The 27,004-nt window shown below is 29.4% G+C and overlaps 1 protein-coding gene across 3 annotated transcripts; it reads left to right on the forward strand.

Moving 5' to 3' along the window:
- Positions 1–627: 627 nt before the first annotated feature.
- On the forward strand, positions 628–26,928 carry LOC134833526 (Ca(2+)/calmodulin-responsive adenylate cyclase). Of its 3 annotated transcripts, none has more exons than XM_063847863.1 (18): positions 628–1,223; positions 12,718–13,027; positions 13,089–13,268; positions 14,328–15,097; positions 15,164–15,380; positions 15,441–15,656; positions 17,192–17,302; positions 18,761–18,857; positions 18,915–19,084; positions 19,152–19,349; positions 19,452–19,702; positions 21,373–21,483; positions 21,549–21,789; positions 21,954–22,115; positions 22,171–22,390; positions 22,453–22,627; positions 23,388–25,012; positions 25,925–26,928. In XM_063847863.1, the coding sequence occupies exons 2-18, from the start codon at positions 12,818–12,820 to the stop codon at positions 26,209–26,211; spliced, it is 5,241 nt and encodes a 1,746-aa protein (XP_063703933.1). In that variant the 5' UTR covers positions 628–1,223; positions 12,718–12,817; the 3' UTR covers positions 26,212–26,928. The 3 variants fall into 3 exon arrangements, with proteins under 3 accessions (XP_063703933.1, XP_063703934.1, XP_063703935.1); XM_063847864.1 differs by having other exon boundaries at positions 21,969–22,115; XM_063847865.1 differs by lacking the exon at positions 17,192–17,302.
- Positions 26,929–27,004: the final 76 nt, after the last annotated feature.

The following is a 27,004-nucleotide window of genomic DNA, read 5'->3' on the forward strand; positions in this document are numbered from 1 at the left end:
GAGATATTAAATTGAAAACCCACAAATTCACTAAAAATTGTATCCCTTTCCGTGGCCAAAATTTTTTCGATTTTTTGCGCGTTTTGAAATTTCTCTTAAATTTCAAAGACCAAAATTCAAAAATATTTTTTTGTTGAAAAGCTTGAAGCCTTGGCTTTCAAGTACAACTTGAATTATTTTAGAAGCTGAACTTAAAGTTATTGAAAAATCAGTTTTTCCAAATTTTGAAATGTCCTCCTCTGTGGACAAAACACGGAAAGGGATAAAATCTCAAAAGATTATTCTAGAATTTAAAATTTAGGGTTTTTCGACTGCTCATCAATCCAAGTATCTTCTCTGGATTCCCTAAAAAATAAACTCAAAAAAATTCTATAACTTTAACTTTTCAAATAATATTCAACTTACCAATTTACCGTTAATACTTCTTGAATCAAAGCAGGTCCCATAGAAAAACTGCTTACAAATTTTTGATACAACTTACCTTCCCTATCGTCCAATGTCGAAACATCACTCGTTCAATTCCCGTTCCCTTTTTCATCTCGTTCACAACAAAATCAGCATGAAATCGGAACAAAACTCACACAAACCACCAATTCACGTACAGTATATGCTGAGAATCCAAGACATGGAGACACGGAAAATCAGTTCCTCCTGCAAATCATGTACCGTTCACTTGTAAAAATCGTCTAAAAATCAAAACAAAATGTCACACGAACCGCGTAACATCGGCTTTTAGTGCATTTCAGTGAAAAATCAAGAGAAATCGACAAAAACAAGACTTTTGACAAACAAAACAAGAACTTTCCTTCGGGAACACTACAAAGAATTTTATCTCATTCTCACTTTCATTACCAAATACACACTCACACACACGAAAAAAAGTTAACTAAAAGTGCTATCGATTCGATATTTAACAAAAAAAAAAAAAGTTCTTGCAAATTCTTACGCAATTGCTAGTTCCAATAACAAAAAAGAGTGAAATGTAAGAAAGAAAAATCAATCCGGCCAAAATATTGAGCTGGCGTGAAAACAACTTCTAAGAAGTCAAGTGCTGGAAAATAAACAAAAAAAAAAGATTGGTTTCAATCAACAAGCAATTTTAGCCGAAAGAATTTTTAGTGAAAAATCAATTAAACGTTACTCCTTGTGTAAATAAACCAAGTGGAAAATGTACAAAGTTTAAATTCTAATTGGATTATTACCGAACTGGATACAAAAAAAAAGTAAGTTCACACAACAAAAAATGTATAAAAATAAAAAAAGACAATGTCAAGTGAAAAAGTTGTAGGGTGTGGAAGTGTTCATGAACTTTGCGGCAAAAAAAAATTCTCTTTCAGCCCAAAGATTAGATTTTAATTACGAGATTTGTGATTTTTGTAATAAAACGCGTGAAGCGTAGAGATAAAGCTGTGACAATAAAAAAAAGAGTCTTTTCAGAATATGACGTGTGTCTGCCAAATGTTTTAATATTTAAACAAAAAAACAACAACAACAACACTGTGAAACAAAAAAAAAGTGCAAAAAAACTCAGTGATGCGTTTCGTTCGTCTCTGAAGTGGTACGAGGAGAAAAAAAATCGCAGGGTGAATAATATTAGCAGACATGAAGAGCGCCTTGACGTCATTTTGACTTGTTTTTATGACATTATTGAAGGTGGATCGTGATTGACGAGTTCAGAGATGTATCGTTGTTGAAAGATGTTTTCATAGAGAAATTTAGTTTTTAACGGATTTAAGTTAATTTTGAACTATTGAAAAATTTCACAAGCAATTAAGAAAAAACTTACAATAAGGTATAAGACACAATAGGTCTTCGGATCGCGGTGATGCATTCCCAAACTTAATTTATTAACACGAAACAACCTTCTGAAAGTTGAAAAAAATCTAAGTTAGCTCTTCTTAGGCCAGAAGCTGAAAAAATTTTAAAACTTAGCTTTGAAAGCTAAAATTGTTAGTTTTTAAAGTCTTTTTATGTTGTCAATGCAAATATTTAAGTTTAGCTGTAAAAAAGCCAAAATCTAAGAAAATTTTAGACCAAAAGCTGAAAAAGTTAGCTCTTTTTAAGACAAGAGCTGAAAAGTTTCACCTGATGGCAAAAATTTTTAGTTTTTTAAGTCCTTTTATGCTTTGAAAGCAAATATTCAAGTTTACCTTTTTTTAAACCAAAATCTGAGAAAATTAGCTCTTTTTAGGCCAAAAGCTGAAAATTTTAAAAAGTTAGCCCTAAAAGCTTAAAAAATTATGGGTTTCAAGTCCTTTTACGTTTTGAAAGCAAATATTCAAGTTTAGATCAAAATCTAACAAATTTAGCTCCTTTTAGGCCTAAAGCTGAAAAATATTGAAAAAGTTAGCTCTGAAAGCTGAAATAATGGGTTTTTAAGTCCTTTATGTTCATTAAACCAAAATCTGAGAAAGTTAGCTCTTCTTAGACCAAAAGCTGAAAAAGTTAGCTCTTTTTAAGACAAGAGCTGAAAAGTTTCACCTGATGGCAAAAATTTTTAGTTTTTTAAGTCCTTTTATGTTTTGACAGCAAATATTTAAGTTTAGATTTTTAAACCAAAATCTGAGAAAATTAGCTCTTTTTAGGCCAAAAGCTGAAAAACGAATTTTAAATATTTCAAGCGATTTAATAAGTTTAAACTGAAGATTTTGTACGAATTTTCTTATGTAGTATCAAAATATTTTCACTTCAAAACCTTCTCGTAGCTAAATCTAACACATAAAAATATTCATAAAGCAAAAATTGAATTATAGCGTTACAAAATATAAATTTATTATAAAATTTTAACCATTTGTGGTTGTTTTGAGTCCAAAAATGTTTCAAAAGCAAGATTTTATCCAAAATGTTATACTATATATTTTAATGTCAAAAAATTATTTTTTTATAAATTTTATCAGATGCATGTCAAAATGCACTCCAAAGCAAAAACTTCTCTAACGCAGATTTAATCAAATTGCATCTTTTTTTAATTAAGAAAATTTAATAACAGACAAGACTTGACTTTTCGCACAGAGCAATTTGACATCGAACAAGCGGGTCAATTTGCAATAAATAATAATAAAAAGTTTATAAATCAGAGGAAAATTCAATTACAATAAAAATAGTGATTTTTTTTCTCGCACGATTGATTGCGCTCAAAATTGATTGCAAGAGACTCCCATTTCCTTTTTAGCATTCATTTATGTGCGAGATGCGATAAATGTCAGCAAAATCAATGTCAATCTTGTATAATTTATTTTCTTGTGTCATTGCAAGTGCTTTGCTGCTGCTGCTGCCGATGATGATCTATATTTATCGCAACACTTTAATTATCGCATTGAGAATCATTGAATTCAATTATTGTTGTCACACACACGCATTTTATGACCGATTGACACGTCTCGATATGAGCAGTTATCTAGTACTTCCTAATTTCCAGTCAGTTAAAGGGCAATTATTTTTTTATTTTCTATTTACGAAGGATACGAATTCCCCGAGTGTCGTCAATGAAAAGCTCGAGTTGCTTGTTATTAATTAATTAAAAAGTGCGGAAATTTATTTTTTTCTTGCACAGATCCCAAAGTACAAATTAATTTTATTTATTAACTCACGTCGACTGCTTTACTTACTTTGCCGCACAGTTGTTTATTTTACATCACACACACATTATGTGCGATGAATGGAATGCATTGCATTAAAAAACATTTGGACTGCCATGCCATGCCATTTGGATCTCTCGTTATTATTAATTGAGTACAATTTTAAAGATGACTTGATATAAAATGTAAGCAAACAGTTTTAGATTCTAGCTTGTTGTTGCGCTGCGAGAGGAAATAAAAAATTATTTGAAGTAAACACAACAGCTCGAGCTCATAAATCATATGTACGAAAACGCAAAAGAGCGTGAAGTGTGAAAGACAAAAACTATAATTATTTTTGTGGCGTAATTATTGCGAATTTGCGGAATTTTGGATCAAATGTTGCGGGATGTCATTTTTTTATGACATAATTTTCGAGTGGTTCGACATGAAGAATTGTCACGCGAGAACTTATAAATTTTATCGATTTTTTTTAGTTCATTGAACAAGTTTTTGTTGACATATTTATGATTTTTTTTATTCTAAAAGTGACTAAGGATTATTTTTTTTGTCTTTTTTTAGACGAAAAAAAATTTTACTATTCATCAATATGAAATTTGAACAAAAGTTTTAACTAAATTTTAAATAAAATCATTTAAAAATTATTTTTATAAAAATATTAAAAAAATATTTAAAATAAAAAAGTTATGGATTAAGACTTAAATATGTTTGCCGGAGATTTTAATAAAATAAAATAGAGCAACAAAATTATATTAACTTGAGGTTAAAGTAAAAACTTTTGATTTTGATTTTTTTTTGTTAAAAACATTTATTTTTTGTTAGAAACACTACAACAAAAAATAAATGTTTTTAAGAAAAAATGTCATAAAATTGAAAAAAATTTTATTTAAAAAATCAAGGTTAAAAGTTTAAAATTTTATTAACAATTATTTTTTAATTATTAATTTATCATTGTTTAATTTATAAATTTTTAAAATGTTTATTTTTTTATTAATTTAAAAAAAATATATTAATTTTGAATGATTATTTTTTTTAATTAACTTTTTATTATTTTTTTTCTAATTGTTAATTTTGTAAATTAATTGATCTTCTTGAATTAATAAATTAATTGAAAAATAAAAAAAAAAATTTTTTTCAATTAAGTAAGCTTATGGTTTTGAATTAAAATCTCTTACTTAACATTTTGAGATTTTTTTTTTAAATTTGTTAATTTAATTCCATCAAATGCAGCAAAAAAAAAATTAGATTTTAAAATTTTTTTAATAAAATTTTATAAAAACATCGATAATTAAAAAAATTACCAATTAAAAAAATAATTAATTTTAAAAAATTAATAATTAAAATTTAATTAAAAAAAATTATTGAGAAAAATTAAAAAATTAATAAAAAAAATAAAAAATGTTAAATTAAAAAAAAAATTAAAATTTAAAATTAATTGTTGATAAAATTCTAAACTTTTAACCTCAAATAACTATAAAAATAATTTTTTTCTAAGTTTTCTTTTTTTTTCATTAAAATCTCCGGTAAACATATTTAAGCCTTAAATCATAACATTTTTATTCAAATAAATAAAAAAATCATATTTCCAAGAAAAATCATTACGGTTCAATTGAAAATAAAAAAAAATTCATCAAAACACTTCCCAGAATCGGATAATGATGAATTTTCTTTTCATCAAAAGCGCTCGTGTCATTTTCCCAACTACTACGTTTCACTAATTTTTTTTATCCTACTTAATTGTCGCAAATTTTTTTTGACTACTGGCCAAAAATTACTCAAAAAATTTGTCTTTCCATAGCTACGTGACGAACCGAAAAAAAAAAATAAATCACCTGGCGATTATTCATACAATTTCGCCAAACGCGATATCAAACGCACAAACACTCACACACACCAAAAAAAAAAGACCATGAAGTAACTTTCATAACTCAATAATTATAAACGAAGACGCGCGATGACATTCAAACTGTCGATATATATAATTAAGTGCCATTGTTTTGTTTTGTTTTCGGTATCGACATAGAAAATTGTGCGAGTCAAGCGAGAGAGATAAGGGACCGCAAAGATATAACTAATGTAATTATAAATGTCTTCGAGCGCAATTTCATTGTTTGTTATGGGGTTGTTGTTAAAATTTTAACGATAACAACAAAATATTGTTATTAAAAATTCTACAGGAAACCCATAAAATCCCTTCAAACAATAAATTTGCATTTTCCGTGAAAAACTTCTTCGTGTCAAATCAATTACGACGATGTCGTTGAAAAAGTGACCTCGAGTGGTATTGTAACGAACGAAAAAAAAAATAACCGAGACAAAAGGCAACAAATAATTAACCTTTTTTCCAGCAGTTTGAATCGTGTCGTGTCAGTAGGCATCTCGCGCTAATTAAATCGTTATAAAGTTCGCTCGTTAGAAAAAAAAGTTCGATTTGAAACTCTATCTGTCTCGAAATAATCTAACAAATGTGTCAAATTGTTGACAAGTTATTAATGTATTTTTATACTTAATGCTTCTAAAATTACGCGCTCAACCGTTCGAATGTTTGTTTTGCATTGTAAAGCCCCGAACAGATAGTTGTGGTGTTCAAAAAGTAAACATTAGATAAATTTTAAAGTGACAGAAACCTGTTCAATACATTTTTTTGTGTTTCATACGTTTTTTTGTGTGAGTAAATATTAAATACCTACCAGCAACAAATCTTGTTTATTCTAGAGAAATATGGACTCAGAACCAATTGTGTTCGGTATAATCGTAAAAAATCGAATTAATTGCATCATTTTTATCAATCTACCATAAAAATGTCACAAGATATCATTTTTTTATTAATCGTCATAAATATTTTTCAATCAATTTTTTTTCATTGAATGATATTTATGCTCATCAAAAGATATCGAAAAAAAAATCAAGTTAGTCATAAATTTTTATCGTAGGTCCAGAAATATTTACCGCATTATATTTCCTTTCACCATGTGCATAAATGCGACAAATTTCACCAGAAATTCAATAAACCATTCGAAATCCACATCGTTACGTATTCACAAAGCATATTGGATAGTTTCAAAGGCAAAAGACTTACGTCATGTTACAAGTCTTTGATTAAATAGTCGAAACAAAACAAAATTTGATGACACAATTCTGGAAGTTCTTCTGAAAGCGATTCGGAATGACGAACATATAATTGTTATTCTTGTTCTGAGATAAAAATAACAATTTTTTGTATTAACTTGTAAACATGTTTATTTACATTCGTTAAAAAAAAAGTTAATTGTTGTTATGCTGAGTTTATGCTTCGTTTTTCATCAACTCTCATCATTAAGAATGCCAATGAGAACATAACAAAGTCATAACGACGAAGAGAGTTTTAAATATAGAACGATTGCAACACGTTTTCTGGATGAATGTGTTTATGATGCATTTTGAAGATATGTAAATTTTGCTATGCAGTGGATAGCGGTCCATATTAAAAAATTACGACTTGGAGCTAAGAAAGTCTAAAGTACAATTTTTTGCTTGAGACTGAAACGGCGTTGAGACTGAACATTTTTTAAGTAACATCTGAACAAATTTGTTTCAAATGTTTTCTTTCGTGAAACAAAAACAGCTGAGAATGATGAAACAAAAGTTATTTTTTGCGAGAGACGAATCAGTTGAGAATTCGATGAGTCAAATTTTCATAGAGTTTTGATAGACTTCGTTGAAAAGATATTTGACGTCACAATTGACTCTGGGTTCCTTTCCATGGGCTAAATTCGGTATAAATTATTCAATTTTTATGTTGGATTAAATTTCTTTAATTAAACTGATTAAATCCAACGTAAAAATCTAAGCAATTCTATTAAAGCTATTCAACTTATACCGTTAAAGGCCCATGTACTTCATGGAATCCTGTTATCTGAACAAGTGATCAATGTTTCTCTGGGTCTTGAAACTAACAAAAAACTACAACACGATTCGATGAAGAAATTTAAATGTGATCTTTTCTGGCTCAACAATTTGTCTCAATCTGTTCAACAACAAGCATATTTATTTGTTGAAGATGAGAATCATATTCAACTGTTTTTGGACCCATGGTCTCTTTAATTTCCGCTACAACAACTAAGTCCTATTGTACTTCAAGCCCGGAAATGGGTCTTATCTTTTAACCTAACATCCTAAGCAGGCGCCCTCAAAGTTAAATTAGCTCTATGAAGATCTCAAAGGGTTTCTAAGAGATCTAAATTGCAACCGGCGACAGGTAATGTCGATATTGTCGAGGTTTCACTTTTGTGGCAGAAAGAAAAGAAGATAGACTGGAGATCTTCTGGATAATTTTGGAAGAATAAAGCGATTGTTTAATTAATTGATTGAGTTTTCATAGTCATTGGGGTTACAAAATAAATTTCAAGCACAATTGGAGTCAGAAAAAAATTTCATGATTTAAAGTCTTGAAGATCGTTGCCAACCTCGAATCACAGCTTCAGATTAAAGGTCTGTGATTTGATTAGATCGTATCTTCTTCTTTAGAAACAATTAGAGCTCATTTCAATGTTTAACATCCGTTTCTTGTTGATTAGACAATTTGGTTCGGAAGCGGCAAAATACAAGATTGACCTTTAAATGACCTTGAACAGCAATAACTTGTTCTGAACATTCATATTTGACTTGTTTTCAGCAGAAACGGGAATTCGAACTGATGTAGTGTTCAGAACACTTTCGAAACTTTTCAAACTCTTCCTTTGTCGATCTATATTGTGCTATTTCTTCAAGATGACATGACTCAAAAAAAAGTCATTGATTTTTGTTTTGGTCACAACCTGACTCTTTAGAATCTATATTGGCTCAAGATTTATGGATCAACTTTTCCTAATCCAGCTTCTGATTATGACACTCCATACCTCCATAAGACAAGAAAAAGCATTAAAATATAATTTCTTCATGGATAAAATCTTCCTTCTATGAAACCCGACAAAAAAGTATTTCTCAGAAAGGATAAAAAAGAATAATATCCTTTAACACAGAGTTCTCGGAAAAATATATTCCATAAAGTTTCCCACGAAAATGCGCTTACATTTCTTCATCTAATTGTATTACAAAAATTTCCCTTTTGTTCGCATCTCATAAAACCGATGACGGGAAAAAATTCAATGGATGAATGAAACAAAGAACTTTGCATGCGAAACATCTCGCTCGACATCATTTGAAGCAATTGACCGGAGTCTCATTGATTTTTTCGCATTTATTCATGAATTGTCTGTGAATAAAAGAAACATATTGATTTACTTTTCATGCTAGTACCTTGTCTACAAACAACAAATATTATTGAATGTCTTTCCATCACATGTTTGTGAATGTTATTTACTCTTCATACTACATGTGTGTATGTTTTGAGCTATTTCTAACTGAAGCAGACCGGAAAATTACAAAAAATTGTAGAAAAACGTGCTTCGGCTATAATTCTCGGACATTTTTATCGAAAGTTGGCGTCGAGTGAGCGCTTTTTGTTATGAATTTCAGTCTGAGAATGCCTTTAGAGTTCAAAATTTCAGTGTTTAGAAGTTTTTTTTTATGGAATGCGATTAAAATGTCACACACTGAGCGACAAAATAATAACCAGAAGTCATTTAATTAGACGAGAAATGTCTTCTGTGTGTGAGAAAACAAAAAAAACGGTCGTCATGCCATTCGTGTTTGTAATATTTATAAGCACTGTGATATATGCGGATGATGATGCGTTTTTACGTGCCTTTGCTCCATTAAACGAAAAAAAAAGTGTCTATTTGTACAAATATTTGTCCAGTAATTCAATCGGTTTAAAAATAAACAATTTGTTCTGCATAAAAAAGGCTCTGACACTCGAATGCATGAATTATTGTAAATATTTTGCTAAAACCTCATTCACGTGGTAAGCCTATTAGCAGTTAAATTACATGTGATATCAAAAAAATTTCTTCCGAAGCTTATCTTTGTCATTTTTTGTTCTGATGAATGAATCACATCGGCGTCAAGTGTGTCAATTTCGCACGATCTGCGACACTCGTGACAAATTTAGAGTACTTTAATGGAATGAACATGCAACAAATCTACCCTAGTTATCTATTTATACCACATTCAGATACAATACAAATAATAATAACAACAAATAGTGCGGCGCGGCGATAATAACGGCACAAGTTCAATTTAATTAGTTCTCCCAATTGGATATCATCATCGACAACTACAACAACGACGACGACGCAAAAAAGCGGCAAGGTAGCAGGAAATTTTCCACAGCCTTGACATTTATTGCTGTTGCCATGTTGCTTTATTAGATTTCGTTTTAAACCAAGAACGAAAGTGATGTTGTTCCAAAAAACAAACGAGCTAATCCCCAAAATAAACAAGAAAAAGGCCTTACGATGTATCAAACAACATTGGTAACTGAACCACATGCGACAAGGTAACAATTTGTTAATGAAATTTTGCACAGTGATGATGACATTTTCTGTCAAATTTAGATAAACGATGTGTGGGACGAAAAATGTGGACCAACTTTCGTTTGTTTTGTTAGTCGCAAAAATTATTATTCAGTTTTAATGCATTTCAGTAGACAAAAAAAAATAACAATAATGATCTCTCTGATGGTTCATTTGAATTTTGATGGTTGAAAAATATGACAATTTAGAGTCATTTAAAAACGATTAGAGCCAAATTATGAAATTGACGTGGAAATTGAGCTACATTTTGTTACTGAAAATGAATTTTAAATGAGAATTTCAAATCCAGTAGCTGAAATACTAAAATTGATTTTCAAAAGACCATCAGATTTTAGCTTTTTAAAAAAAAATAAATTTAATTTTTCAAAAAGAATAAAAGTTGATACTTGCTACGAATTTTCAAAGTCTTCAGTGCTTACAATATTTCAGCTATTTTGCACATCTTGAGATACTTCAAATACTAAAAAAGTGAAACCCATCAGGACATTGGAACATTTGCATCAAAGCTTAAGCACAACTTTTTTTCTGAACAACATTCGTTCCGCAAGATCCGTAAATCCGCAAGGAGTCTCCTCCCGCAGTTGGAACCAATAATGGAGACAAATTGCTTGATCGACGAAGAAATGTGTCGTGCAAAAATAACAGCTGTCAGTAACTGAAGTACTCAATTCAGCATCATTGAACAAGGTCCTGAACGATAGACTTCCGGAAGTTGCAAACGAAGAAAAAAGGCTGCCAAGAAGTACACGATCCGCCTTATCGCAACTCCGCTCAGGATACAGCAGACTAACCAACAACTATCTGCACCGCATCGATGACAGTATTGAAGACAAATGCGACTTGTGCGGCGAAACACCGCATGACGTACACCACCTGTTCAACTGTCGAGAAAAGCCAACGGACCTCTCTGCCATTGACCTATGGCAGAATCCTTTGGAAGTGGCAAAATTCTTGGGACTCGAACTGGAAGAGTCAACTGCTTGACTTACCGCTACAACAACAACAACAACAACTTTTTTTCGATCACGAAACATACATAGATGAGTTTCAAAAAATACAAAACAGAGAATTGAAATTGATAATCATAGGATATAGTTACTTCAAAATAGGCTTGTATAATCTAGATCAATGATCTAAGAATCAAAGCAAAAATCAAATCACGATCTGATCTATTTTGCATGCATCAGATCTAATCACAAAAGATTTGATTTTTGATTTGATTTGCAAATCTAATCAAAAAATATTCAACCCTTAACTAATTTTGATTTGATCTGATCTAAAAATTGTTTTAGATCAAAATTAGATCAGATCGAATCAAAAAAAAAAATCCACAAAAAATTAAAGCCAAAAAAATTCTTAAAAATTTTGGATTTGATTTGATCTAATTTTGATTTAAATCAATTTTTAGATCATATCAAATCAAAAAAGTTAAGGGTTGAAAATTTTTTGATTAGATTTGCAAATCAAATCATGATCTGATCTGTCGCCTCAAAAAAGATCAAATCCTTTTTTTTTTTGATTTTGATCTAGATTATACAAGCCTGCTTCAGAATATCTAAAATAGTGAACCAGACTAACTTATTAAGTATCAAATAGTGAATTATTAGCTTTCAACAGGCTACTGCTAAAACAAAATGCACAAAATTGAAATTAATCCATTAAAGGGATAAAATTAAGCGATAAGATGAACCACATCTTACATTTTCTCCCGAAAAATTAATTTGACCACTTAAGAGATTAACCTGATTTTGCCAATGCATAAACGATGAACAAAAATCTTCCAGCTGAATCTACGAAAAGTTAGGTATAGTTCAACTTATAGATGAATTCAATTAAACATCAGATGATTTATTAAGTTTTGCCAATGTTGAACGCCTGAAAGTTTTCCTCGGGCTTTTTCTATTATTGTTGCCTTGAGGGTTAAATATCATATTAAAGAACACTTTCCGTTTAAACTTTTGAGGTTAGGTTTGAGGATGCATCACCCCGATCCGAAGACCTATTATGATCATTTTTAAGCTATTAATTTAAATACTCACCAATAGAGGTCCTCCTTTAAATTTTAAATTGCCGCTAGATGTCGCTGTCAAATCTACAAATGAAAAAAACATTAATTAACGAATTGCAAAACGCAAAAAAAAAGTATCAAATTTGATGAAATACTTCCATATCCGCCCAAAAATCGATATTTGTGACATTCACATCAAAAATGTTAATTAAAATTCGGCCATCCATTATACAATATCAGTATTAACAAAAAAAAACGAACACGCTACGAAAAAAAAGTTATCTCATCTAGAAGTAATTACTGGATGAAATTGATGTTTGGAAAATTATATACACGCCAATTTTTGTCTGTTATCCTATTTTTGTGATTATTATCCAAATTTTCAAAGTTATTCATGTGAGAATTGTATAAAATTTCGGATCTATTAAAATTGCATCAAACTCCGCTTGTGTGATAATAAATAACGAATAATGTGATAAATTGATAGAAATTGAAGGTCGTATGCGTTGTCAGCACCGTCATGCTGGAGACCATCTCTGAAACGAGAAAAAAAGTGTAAACAACGATAAATTTTCTACTTTTTTGTGTTAAGTAATAAAAATAATGTCGTGTCGTCGGTTTTATTAAGTAACAAAGCGTGATTAATCATAATTAACGTCTTCTTTTGTCTTTTCAGGAGTGAAGGAATTTTTATCGCTGCACATGTGATCAACAAAACGGTGTCGCGCATGAAAGAGTAAAACGAAAGTCGGGAATTTTTTTTTGTGTTTAGTACTATGGATTATGCTGTGAAGGCAGCGCGCGGTCGTTTTTGGAACAGATGGAATAGATTGCGCTTCGAAAGTGACGAGCTAGAATGTCTCTATCAGCGATATACGCTCAAGTTGCAACGCTTCTCCGTGATGGGAGTGCTGGCGTTGATTGTTGTGCTCAGTGGCGTCATGGCAGCTCTGAGTTTGGGATACAATCAGGCACCAACGCTGCATGTAAGTTGGGAAAATTTGATTTTTTACGGATTTTTTTTAATTAAATTTTTTTTTTTCGCAGAATGTCTTCAACTCAATTTTATGTCTTCTGTTTTCAATACTTCTCGCTCTCGTGCAATTTCGCGTTATCCGAGACTCATATCTTCCTGTTTTGTGTTATGGCATCATGTTTTGCATGGCTGCCTTTTGTTTTATCTCGATGCCAACTGTGGGAAATATTTTTCCGGTAGATACGAGAGATGTAAGTTTTTTTTTATTTATTCTGAACTAAAAAAGGAAAAAATTATTTAAAAATAGCCATATTTTTAAATTAATTAATTCTTCAAAACTTGAGAAAAAAAGTGAAAAAAAATTTTTAAATAGAAATTTTGGAAAATTATTAAAGTGATTTTTTTTTAATTTAATTTTTTGCTAATTTTTCATTGTTTTAAATAAAATTTTATTTTATTTTTTTTTTATTAAAAAAAAAGAAATTTCAATGAATAAGGAACTTTTTATTTTATATGAAAATTTTTGATAAAAAATTTAAATGGGTTTTGATCTTTACTTTAAATTAAATTTAAAATATTTTTTTATAATAATTTGAGTAAATCTTTTATACAATTCAAAGCCAATGAAAAATTTTCTAACTTTTTTAATGCAATTTAAAAATTTTATATCGAAATTCGCTATTAAAAAAATAAATATTGAAATTTTTATTCATTATCAACCGAATCTTAGGTTTTAATTTTAAATTTTGTATTTAAAAAAATAAAAAAAAAAAATAAAAAATTAAAATTATTTTTTTAAATCATATTAAAATTGACTTTTTTAGTTAAAAAAATACTTCAAATTAAAAAATAATAAAATAAATTTTAATATAAAAATTAAATCTATTAAAATTAAAATCTTTAAATAAAAAAATAATTCAAATTAAAATTTAATTAAAATGCATTAAAATTAAATTATTTTATTATTTGAATTGACTTTTTAAATAAAAAAATAATGAAAATTACAAATTGATAAAAAAATGTCATAAAATAAATAAATTAAATTAAAATTAAATTAAAATTAAATTAAAATTAAATTAAAATTAAATTAAATTAAAATTAAATTATAATTAAATTAAAATTAAATTAAAATTAAATTTTTAATTGAGTTAATTTTTTTTAAACAAAAAAAAACTCATTTTAATATTTTCACCAAAATTTCTAATTAATTTTTTTTCTACTTTTGCCTCCATTTTACTTTAAAAAATTTAGAAAAAAAAAAATATTAAATTTCCTTAAAAATTTTCTCAATTAAAAATAAAAAATTTCAGGTAATGGCTGAAGGTGTTTGGCAAATAGCGTTCGCGATATTCCTCACCTACACAATGTTGCCGCTGCAAATCTGGGAAGCCGTTTGTTTCGGCACTCTCCTGCCCACCGTGCACATCAGCGTCACGAGCTACAACATCATCATCGGGAAATTCCAGCAATTCATCTACCAGCAACTCGTGGCGAACATTTTCATGTTTGTCGGCGTCAACGTTGTCGGTCTCGTGGTAAATGTCATGATGGAACGAGCACAACGTCGCGCCTTCCTCGATACGCGCAACTGCATCGCGGCACGTCTCGACATGGAAGACGAGAACGAGAAGCTCGAACGTTTGCTGTTGTCGGTGTTGCCGCAACACGTGGCAATGGAGATGAAAAATGACATTTTGTCGCCCGTCGAAGGACAATTCCACAAAATTTACATACAAAAACACGAAAATGTGAGTATCTTGTTTGCCGATATCGTGGGTTTTACGGTGCTGGCGTCGCAATGCAGTGCGCAGGAGCTCGTACGGTTGCTAAACGAGCTTTTTGGCCGCTTTGATCAACTCGCGAACGACAATCACTGCTTGCGCATCAAGATTCTCGGGGATTGTTATTATTGTGTGTCGGGTATTCCGGATCCGAGACCCGATCATGCACGATGCACCGTCGAAATGGGACTCGATATGATAGATGCCATTGCCTCCGTCGTCGAAGCAACCGACGTCAGTCTGAATATGCGCGTGGGAATCCACACGGGACGTGTTTTGTGTGGCGTTCTCGGACTAAGGTCAGTCATTTATCATTTTTTCCTCTTTTTTCTAATTTAATTTTAATTTTTCCTGCAAAAAAATAGAAAATGGCAATTTGATGTGTGGTCAAATGATGTCACGATGGCAAATCACATGGAATCAGGCGGCGAACCGGGACGAGTGCACGTGACAAGAGCCACTCTCGACGCTCTCGGAGGCGAATATGAAGTAGAAGCGGGACATGGTGACACGAGAGATGCCTATTTGAGAGACCATAACGTCGACACGTACTTTATAGTTCCTCCAGCACACAGAAGAAAAGTAAAAAAACCTAAAAAAATTAATTTAAAAAAAAAATTTTATGAAAAAAATCAATTTTAGCCTCTAATGCTCAACACATTAGGAGTGAGATCCGCTCTGGGCGTCGCAAATCGTCGAAAATTATCATTTCGCAATGTCTCGAATGTTGTCGTCCAGTTGCTGCACACGATAAAATATTCAGTTCCTGTTCCCTTTTCGAATGTGGTTCAACCCTATCCAGGCAGCAGCTCATCGGGCGGCTCAGGAGGCGTTTTTATTGACAAAAATGCTCGAAAAGTAAGAATTTTCTTAAAATTATAATTTTTTTTTTGGCTCAATAGACAAGCTTTGATCAAACACACACACAAGAGACACAAAATTGTAAATTTTCACATTTTAACACACAGTTCATTGAATATTTAAACAAGCATGTGTTCAGCTAATCAATTAAAAAAAGATACATTGATTATTCCCATATTACAATTAGAGCAACAGAGACAGAGTGCAAAATTTTCATTAGAAAATCGTTTTTTTTTAGAAAACATTTGCTTTAGTGACGCAAAAAAAAATAGCAATGTAGCATAATTTTTTTGTATTATTTTCTTAAAATCTTTTTTTGATTTTCTTTCTTTTTTTCTTTTCTTTTTTTGTGTGTGTTTTTCTAGGATCCGGTAAGTGTGACGTTGTATAGTAAAAAAAAATTAGCTAATTTTTGGTATTAATTAATTTTATAGTTTCCTGATTTTTAATTATTTTATTTTTCTCAACTTTTAGCCGTTATAAATAAATTTTTTAACTTTTCGTCTTTTTATTAAATTAATAATTTTTTAGAAATAAGAAATTAGAAAATTAAAAAATTAAAAATTAAAAAATTTTAGAAAATTAGAAATTTTTTTAGAAAATTTATATATTTTTTGAAAAATGATAAATTGATAAAATTTCAATTAATTCATTTAAATAAAATAATTAAAATAAAAAAATTATTCCGAATTTTTTAAATACCAAATTTAATTAAAATTAAATAATAATTAAACATTTAATTTTTTTTTTCATTTTTTCATATTTTTATGAACAAAATTTTGAATTTTTTAAAAAAATGTAAAATTAATAGAAAAAAAAATATTAATTAAAATTAATTTTCTTTTATTATTTTAAAATTAATAAAATTTTAATAAAACTTTTGTAATTTTATTAAATTCATTTTATATTCAAAATATTAATTTCATGTTCTATTTTCTTAGATTTTAGTCATATTTTGATAATAATCAAAATTAATAAAAAACATAAAAATAATTAATTTTAATTTAATAATTTAATTAATTAATTAAAATTAAATAAAATCTATAAAAAAATTAAGTTTAATTTACATTATTTAGTCAAAAAATTTTAAAATCAAGTTTTTAATATTATTAAAAATTTTAATTAATTTTTTCAATTTTATTAGGTATTTAGAAGTAAATTAAAAGTTTAAAATATATTTATAACGGAATCATCTATCTTTTGAAGCTGAAATAGACCATTTTCACAGCTTTGTAAGAGTTTAATTATTTAAAATTTTTATCTTACAAAGCTTTGAAGCGAATTTATCTGTTGACAGTTTCAAAAGATCTTCAACTTTTTCTATAATTAGGCTTTCAATGTGCTTTGTTGTCGTTTTAAACACAAATCACGACATAAAATTAAATTTCCAATAGAAAAAAAAATATTTTCATACCAAAATTTTTATATTACCCAATGGAACCCTTTTTCCATTATTTTAAGAAAAAAAGCGTGCATGTCTTTTTTTATCTCTTTTTTATAAAAAAAACCTTTATTAATATTTCACAAAACAGGTGTCATATTTGACAAAAGTTCTTCATGCTGGTCCTCCGACACCAAATGGTGCCGTAAGTGAGGCATCTTCGTCGCAACAAACGCAAGAACGAACAAAACGAACGAAGAAAGTGAGAATAAAACTTTTTCGTTTTTCTTCTTTTTAATTTCATTCGCATCAATTTTTATGTTTTTTTCGTTATTTTTGTTCATAATTACCACTTCTTCGTTAATTAAATAATCATGTTGACTTAATAATAATAATCATGATGATGATGATTTGTTTGTCTCTTTGATTGTCACTATCACTTAGTAGAATAGTTTTACCATTCACGCACTTTCAATGTCATGCCACAAAAACTATGAGAATTGTTATGACAACGAATTGGCTAAAATTGACCAAATTTTCATGAAAACCCCAAAAAATGGTTGACAATGAAAACCTTTTTGGTAAATTAATGAAATTATATTTTTTTATTGCATTTCAAATCGAAATTTTGACAAAAATGCCGTTATATGCCGGTAACTTTGTCTGTCTGTCACTTTGCACTTATAAATTGCTATTTGCTAATTCATAAAATCACTTCTGTTAGAATATTTAGTAATTTTTAGATTTTTTCGAGACATTTCATATAAATTTAATCTTAGAAAATTCATAGAAAAAAAAAGAAAAAAAAAATTGTGGAAATTCAAGAATTTTCCGGAAAAATCGAGGAAAAACTCGAATGAAAATGAATAAAAAACATTAAAAGAAATTAAAAATTCACTTGAAAATTTGATTTTTTTTAAAGAAATTGGAAAAAATTATAAAAAATATGGGAAATTCGTTGAGTTTTCCGGAAAATCTTGGAAAACTTGAAAAAAATTATTTAAAAATCGGAGAAAATTTAAAATAAAATTTAAAACACTTTAAATTTTTTATTGAAATTCGAAGAGAGTGATACAAAAATTGGGAAATTTATTAATTTTTCCGGAAAAATTTGGAAAACTTTTAAAAAAATTAAAAATTGAAGAAAAATTAAAAAAATTTAGTAATAAATTTAAAAAAAAAAAATATTTTAAAATTTTTAAGTTATTTTATAAAAATTGGAAATTCGTTGGAAAATTAAACGATTTTTCCAAAAAAATGGAACAAAATTTGAAAAAATTAGATTATTTTTTTTGCAATATCTTAAAAAAGAAAATTAAAAAAAAATCGTGAAAAACAAAAAAAAAATAAATTAGGAAAAATCATGAAAAATTTCCTAAAATTGAAACGTAAATAATTTATTCGTTCACAAAATGCTTCCATCCTCGTTTGTATTTTTATGCTTGCTGCCTGTCTCACCTTAAATTATTAAAAAAAAATTGTCACAATTTATCTTCATCAAATTTTGCACACACCTGAGTCCCAAAAATCAATTAAATTATCACCTAATTGTAAAAAATTAGAAATTTTAGATGTAATTAGTCTTTAAATGTCGCTGCACACTAATTTTTCTGCATCTGGCACTTTAGTCACCAACTCACACCGAATCTTCTTCTCATCATTTGAATGTAATTTCATGTCCTTAGAGCCTTTTTTCATCACTTTTTTCGTATTTTTTTAGAACAACGTCACGGAAAAATTCAAAAGACCGTTTAAGAAGAGACATTCGAGTGTTTATCATCAACCGACAAATCGAGTGAATAAATTTTTGTCACAAGGTAAGTTTTTTTTTAAAGTCTAAAAAATATTTTTATAAGAAATTTTGATGAAAATAGCGATCGAGGCACGTAGCATTGACCGTGAAAAGTCGGTGCATGTGAATCAGTTCACGCTGCGGTTCCGCGAAAAGGAGAAGGAGCGTTTGTATCATCAGGATTTCGATCTCGGGTTCACTTGTAGCATCCTGTGTAGCTTTTTCCTGCTGATTCTGAGTGTTGGATTGCAAGTAAGCGACATTTTGCACACAATTAAGGTACGTAACGGAAAAATACAAAAATTTTCTCTAATTTTAGGTTTCTGCTTTGCCTCGTACCCTAATTTTATTGCTACTATTTTTAACCGCATTTATTTGGATAAGTGCTATATTGATGCTCCTGCTAGCTGCTAGGTTGAAATGGATCGTGTGGGATGTATCGCAAAGCTTTTCACTTCGCTTGGCAATTACCGTGTTCACCATCGTGCTCCTCTACTCGGTCGGACAAGTTAATGTGGTAAATATATCCTTCGTCTCCTCCTCACCTATGCAAATACGTGAATTTATTGCTGTGCGGTGAAAAATTTTTCATAATATTTTTTTTCTCGCACAAATCCAGTTTACATGTCTCTCGGATCATCCGTGCAACACAAATTTCACGACAAAACCACCGACGATGTCGCCCTTGACAATTATCAATGACGGCTACAAGGATGGCGATTTCATGCGGAGCGGCGGCGGCAGCAACTCCAACTTGTTCAATGGACATCACTTTGCCACGAATAACGGCAGTCATCGAAAGTGCGCGTTGCCACAGTACATTGCACTGAGTGCTACTTTTGCATTTTTATCTGTGTCACTATTTTTAAGGTATGATTGATATTTATTGAGTTTTTTGTACTGTAGGTGCATGAAAATGGGCGAAATTTATGATTTTTTAACGCATTTCAAATTAATTTTAATAAATTATTCGATTTTATGGAAATGTCGTATTTTAAACAAAAAAGTTTAAAAAAAAAACTTCAAAAAAATTTGAGTAATGAATTTTCCAAAGTTTCCTTAAAAATTTTATATAATCACAAAATATTGAAAATTTTTTTTTTTAAGACTTTAATTTTTTTTTTATTTGGTAATTTATTTTTTTAATAGTATCCCAAAAAAATCGTAAGAATTCGGGAAAATTTTCAGAAATATAAAATATTGGAAAAATTGAAAAAAAAAAAAAATTACAAATTTGTTAAATATTAGATCCTTTTAATAAGCAATTTAAATTTTGCATAAACCAATTAAATTTTGAGCATTTGGAAACTGAAAATATGCTATTTTTAAAAATTTTTTATTCATTAATAGTGCTTGAAAAATATTTAAAAAATTTTAAAAAAAATCTTAAAGAAGCATTTGATAAAAAAAATAAATATTTTTTTTATTGAGAGATCACAAATCGTAAAAAACCGAGAAGTCAAGAAAATTTATAAAGAGAAGTTGAAAAAAAATAAAAATTAATAAAAAAAAATTGTATTTATTTTAAACATAACTTTTAAAATGTGAGAATTATAAAAAGTCATTTAAGGCCGCTCCAAATGAAAATCAAAAATAAAGTCCAAAATTTTTTAAAATAAATTAGGGGGGGCCAAATTAAAAAAAAAAATTGAAATACTATTTTTATACCAAATGACAAAATTTTATCAATTTTTGAGCGTTAAATAATATTTTTGATGTTTTTTTTTATTATTTACTTTGAAATTTGCTTATTCAAAACAGATTTCAGAATATTTCATATTAAAAATAAAAGTAAAAAATTTCATAAAAATTTTTTTTTTTTGAAAAAAAAAATTAAATAATTTTATGAAAAATATTTTTAGAGAAGAAAATTTATGATAAAATATGATTTCCAAAACAAAAATTAGGATGAATTGAAAATTTTACAAAAATTTTTTGGAAATTTTTCTTGAAAAATTATGAAAAAAAAAAACGGTCAATTATAATTAAAAAAACTTTTTGCATTTATTTGGCCCCATAATTTTCGACTTTCAAAATGGGGCAACTTTTAAATTTTCATTTTAAAGTAATAAATTTTTGTAAAATTAACAATTATTTTAATTTAAATAAATAAATTTAATTTAATAAAATCAAGTTAAACTAAGCAAATTCAAATTCTCTAAGATTCTTTTTTCATAAATTTTACGAAAATTAAATAATTTTTTTTTACGATTTTACTAAGTTTATTGTGTTGAAAAAAATGAAAATATAATTAATTAACTAATTATTAAAAATTAATTAATTTTTTAAAAGATTTTTTTAATTAAAAAATTATTTTTTTTAAATTCACAAAAAAAAAAAATAAAAAAATCTTAGAATTAAATTGAAATGCGATCAAAATACTTACATGACGAATAATTTTCTATCTCGTTTCGCTCATCATCCATTTTTTCATGTACTTCAATTACGACATCATACAAAAAAAATCATTGTATGCAAATGTAATTATAAAAATTTTTTAATTGAGTTACTAACGAAACAACATAAATTCTGTATTCCAGGCTGCCAATCATTATTAAAACATTATTGGTTACTTTGATGGCATTAATTTACTCGCTTTTTATTGAAATTTCACACGATCATGTATTTGACTGTTACGACAAACGTGTTGAGTAAGTATTTCATCTCTCAATTCACAAAAAAAATTATTGATTTTCTTTTAAATTTTTTTTCTCAGATCTACAATCCCACTGCATTTAATCTCGCTCGCTCGCATTGTAATCTTCATGATAGCAATTTTAGCTCATGCCCGACAAGTTGAGTGGACGGCGCGTCTCGATTTTCTCTGGCAGTTGCAAGCGTCGCAGGAAAAACGTGAAATGGCGGTGTTGCAACAGTCGAATAAGCGAATTTTGTACAATTTATTGCCTGCTCACGTTGCTGCGCATTTCCTCGATGACCAATTTCGGAATAATATGGTGAGATATTTTACGAATTTTTGTTTTTTAAGATGAATTTTATGCTTTTTGGGTCTTTTTCTGTCTTTCTTTGACTAACAATACTAAAAATTTCCGTCGCCTGCTAACAATTTACTAACAAAAAACCATTTTTTGCCCGAATTTTGTGTCTTTACCGATTTTAGGGAACGCTGGGACAGGATTTGTACTATCAGAGTTACAGCAAAGTTGGTGTAATTTTCGCATCGGTGCCGAATTTCCATGAATTCTATACCGAACTGGATGGATCGAATCAGGGAGTAGAATGTCTAAGGTTGTTAAATGAAATTATCGCGGATTTTGATGAGGTGAGTGTCGGGTTTTTCATGATTTTAGCTGAAATTTAATTATTTTGCGTCGTAGCTTTTGTGTGAGGAACGTTTTTCCATGATTGATAAAATTAAGACTATCGGTTCGACATATATGGCTGCTATTGGCTTGATTCCGGACCACAAAATGATCCCGACTGACCCAAATTCAACGAGAAGACTGATGACAGCGTTGATGGAATTTATCAAGGCCATGCGTGCAACACTTAAAAATATCAACGATAATTCGTACAACAATTTTATGCTGCGAGTGGGTGAGTATTGATTCAATTTTTCGCCATATTTACCTTTTTTCAATTAAATTTTATTGTTTCAGGAGTAAATTGTGGTCCAGCGGTTGCTGGCGTCATTGGCGCTCGAAAACCTCAGTACGATATATGGGGAAATACGGTGAATGTGGCATCGCGGATGGATTCGACGGGCATCCCGGGATATACGCAAGTCACGCAGGAGGTGGTTGATAGTTTGCAGGGATCTCATTTTGAATTTCGGTGAGATGTTTTCATTTTTTAATATTTTTTTAAAATGTTCTTTTTCGTTTCCTTATTTAAAAAAAAAAATAATTAAAAAAATTTAAATAATTTTTAATTAAATTTTAAATAAATTAATAAATTAATTTAATTTTTTAATAATAATTATTTTTTTAAAATTAAATAATTTTTTTAATTAATTATTTTTTTCAATAATTTTTTTTATTTAAAAAAAATAATTCTATTAATTTTTTTTCGATTTAAAATTTAATTTAATTGGATTAAAAAAATTAGTTAAAAAATTCACAAATTTGTCAAAAATTTTATTTTTAACATTTTTTTTCTAAATATTTAAAAGAAAAAAAAATAAATAGAAAAATTTTAATTTTTTTAATCCAACTGAATAAAATATTAATTCGAAAATTTTATAGAATTATTTTTTTTAATTTTGAAAAATTTTTAAAATTATTTTATTATTTTATTTTATTATTTAAATTTAAAAAAAACTGTTTTGGATGAAAAAACAAAAAAAAATTATTATTAAAATTTTAAAAAAAATTTTTTCAAAATTTAAAAAAAAATTTTTACAATTTTTATTATTTTTTAATTTTTAATAAAAAAAATTAAAATTTTTAAAAAATTCTTTCTCATTAAATTTATTTTTACTTTGAATCATTAATCAAAATTTGGGAATTTCGTTCATTTTTTTCTCAATTCTGGACAAAACTTTAACAATTTAATGGCAAATTTTTCTAATTTTTTTTTATTTTTATATTTTTAGCTGTCGCGGTCAAATCAAAGTCAAAGGAAAAGGCGACATGGTTACTTACTTTTTCGTCGATAACATTGCTGGCGAAATCCGAGGCACAATGCCGCCCAATATTCTGCAAAATTACCCGATTGTCAAAGCATCCGAGATCCGAAACAGCAATTCAAACAATTTCCCTCCAGAAAACGGCAAAAATTCGAATCCGGGCATGATCAAATCTCGCAGCGACGAAAAATATCACAACTACAACAGCGACTATCCCGTTCGCTATCCAAATAACGGCGTTCAAACGCCCAACGGGATGTCAAATGGTCATTACTTGTCCGCCGTGCCGCATCGCAGCTACCAAAACTTCAATATCACCGAAAATCCGCACATGTCGCCCTCGACGCCGTTGTTGCAGCAGGAAATGTACCAAAATAATCAGCAACAACCGCAGCAACAGCAACAACAACGTCATCGTCAACAAATGAACGGTTGCTACGAAGACGAGCCCCTTTTGCATAATCCCGTGATGATGTCGAACAACGTTCGGCAACACAATCCACCGAAATACGAGGCGCCCAAATATGCGGCAATTCCGTCGCACGTGCGTCAAGTGTACCAGCAACAGCATCAGGCACACAATCAAGTCGCCGCAGACCCGAAACCGCCCATGTTGCGCGTTTACATGAAACCGTTGCCAAAATTGCCGCAAGATGACAGCCGGGACATGTCATCGACAGACGATTTGAGTTCGCGACCCCATTCGCCGAGCATGAGCTCTTCCGACGAGAGTTATTCGAAGACGACGGAGAACGACGAAGGCACAGATTCGCCATTGCCGCCTCCGAATCAAATTCTCCGGGCGCAAAATCCCCTCCAATGGCTTTATCCGGGCGACATTCAAGTCGATCCAACAATTTCGCCCAAATTGAGTCCCATCGAGATGTCAAATTTGCGAGAATTTGAAATTAGTTCGACTACTGAGAGTGCCGCGGCATCCACAGTCCCCAATAAAGGCGAATCCTGCAACAGTTTCGAGTATTTGAACGATCGTGGTTACCCCAAGTCGCCATTTGAGCGTGAAATTCAGCGATTACTCGAGTCCTCGAATCGCAATTCGGCTCATAACAACGCACAAGAAGTCTCGGTGACACAAAGCGGGGCCCAAATCACGAACGGCAACAAAACCAGTGGCAGCAGTAACAGCGGAGGCTCCAGCAACAATGGGCAAAGTCGCGAAAATCTCGATGCCGCGTCAGACAAACCAAAAATTACCAATCAATCGATACTTATGTGCGGCTTGGAAGCCATCAGGGAAATTACGCGCAACAAAAACCCCTCGGAATCGAGTCAAATGCAGACTTCCGACACGGAATCCTGCGAAATTATCAACGATTTGCGGGGTGTGCGGAACGAAACGAACTCCAATAATGTCACGGCGTTGGGAAAGAGTTTTTTGGTGCGAAAGGAAAGTTTGAAAAGTTCGGAAGGCGGCGCAGATACGGACGATAATGAGCTGATTGAAGACGATATTCATCAGAATTACATCAGTGACGCGCTGAAATACGGTGCTGGGCATCAAAGTGTGAATTCGAATCCCGTGGAATCGCAGTCTGAATGGAGCGATGATGAAATTCGAGAGGAAGCGACTGGTAAGAATTCAATTTCCGTTAATTATTGTCGCACGATGAAATAAAATTATTATGGAGGAAGCCATTAATTAGTGGTTTTGAGATAATTTTATATTAAATTCTGTTAATTTTAGGCAGGTGCAATTTTCAAAAATGTTTCACATACTTTTTTTCATAAAAAATTTAATTTAAAAAAAAATTTAGATCTTATTTTTTTAACTCTTAACAATTTTTTATTTTATAAATCGCATTAAAAATTTTTTAAAGGTTAAAAAAAATAAGATCTAAAATTTTCTTTTTTTTTCTAAATTAATTAAAAAATTTTTAATTTAAATATTTAGGCCGCTCCAATTTTTTTTAAAATTTTTTGTCATATGCCCCATTTCAAAAGCCGAAAATCATAAAATGGGGCAAAATAAAAAAAATTAAAAATTTCATCAAAAATTACCGTTTTTGTTCTAGTTTCATAATTTTTCAAGAAATTTTCAAAAAAAAAAAAAATATTTTTTTCAACTCTACAAAAATTTCTACTCTGAAAATATTTTTTTTTTTGAAAATCATTGAACTTTTGTTTTCAAATTATGAATTTTTTTTTAATTTTTTAGTTAAATTGCTCTGAAATCAATTTTAAATAAAAAAAAATCAATAAAAGCAAGTTCATATTAAAATACAATTTTCAATATAAAAAATTTTAAAAATTAAATATATTTAAATTTCTTCCAAATTTTCTTAAAAAATTATAGATATTATAGAAAAAATATCAAAAAACTGTAATTTTTGATTAAATTTTTATTTTTTTTTTATTTTTACCACATTGGAGCGTGAAATGATTTTTTTTCAAATTTTCAAAATCCAACATAAAACGTGAAACATTTTCGAAAATTTCCCATGCCTTTACACAAAATAATCCAATTAAAAAATTAATTCTCGTAGGCGGCGCTGAAAGTACTGGCTACATCACCGACGAACAAGGCTTGGAAAATGTTTCGTTGCTCAACGAAGCTGGACTGACAGATGCCGAGGGAGCTCTGAGTGACGTCAATTCCTTGTATAACGCTCCCGACGTGGACGATACCTCGATTTCGAGTCGTGCCAGTAGTCGATTGCTCAGTCTCGACTCGTTGAGTGGACTTTATGACTGCGAAGTGGATTCGAAGCATGAGATGGCGATCGTTAATGCGTCTCACAAAATCACCAAGAACTTTGGACCGCAGAGTTAGACAGCCGAAGAATCATCACGTAGTTTTTAATTAATTTATTTTTTAAATGTAGGTGTGAAAATGAGAAAGAATTTTAACCGTTAACGTAGAAATCTTTTGATTTTTTAGAACAAAACACTGACAAAAAAAAATTTTACATGTTTTATGAATTAATTAATAGGTGTGTTGTTCCCAAAAAAAAAAAAAAAAATAATAAAAATCCAAAAAATAGAAAAAAGCATTTTGGATCATAAATAAATGTATTTGCACAAAAAAAATATTATCAAAAAAATATCCAACGAAATATTTTTAAAAAGGCACAATTATTTTTTCGACGTTATTAATATGTATTATTGGACGTTCTATGAACGCTAAACCAAAAAAAAAAAAATATTGCACCCATATAAAAATATCACCAATTAATATTGAGAAAGAGAAGAGCGCTTCAAATATGTTTCAAAAAATGCGTGTTTAAAAAAATTATTTTAAAATCTCATTGTGATAATTAAATATAAATAAATAAAAAAAAAAATATTATTAAAATTAATTCTTAAAAAAAAAAATAAAAAAACGCCATGACATGAAATTTTTCCTAAGTTTAAGAATGACGAAGACGTACTTACTTTGTGCATAAAAGTTAACCTAAATAAGTAGCTAGAGTATCGCTTCCTTTTCAAAAGTGTTCCAGCAAAAAAAAAAATGTTTATATTAAATAAATCACGTTGTGTGCCTCTTACACCCCCAGTTCATGCTTAGTACTTTTAAGTTTCTAGAAAACCTTTTTTTACGTGTAAAAATAAAAATATTTGAATAT

Source organism: Culicoides brevitarsis, chromosome 3, assembly GCF_036172545.1.
Source record: "Culicoides brevitarsis isolate CSIRO-B50_1 chromosome 3, AGI_CSIRO_Cbre_v1, whole genome shotgun sequence".
Classification (NCBI taxonomy): Eukaryota; Metazoa; Arthropoda; class Insecta; order Diptera; family Ceratopogonidae; genus Culicoides; species Culicoides brevitarsis.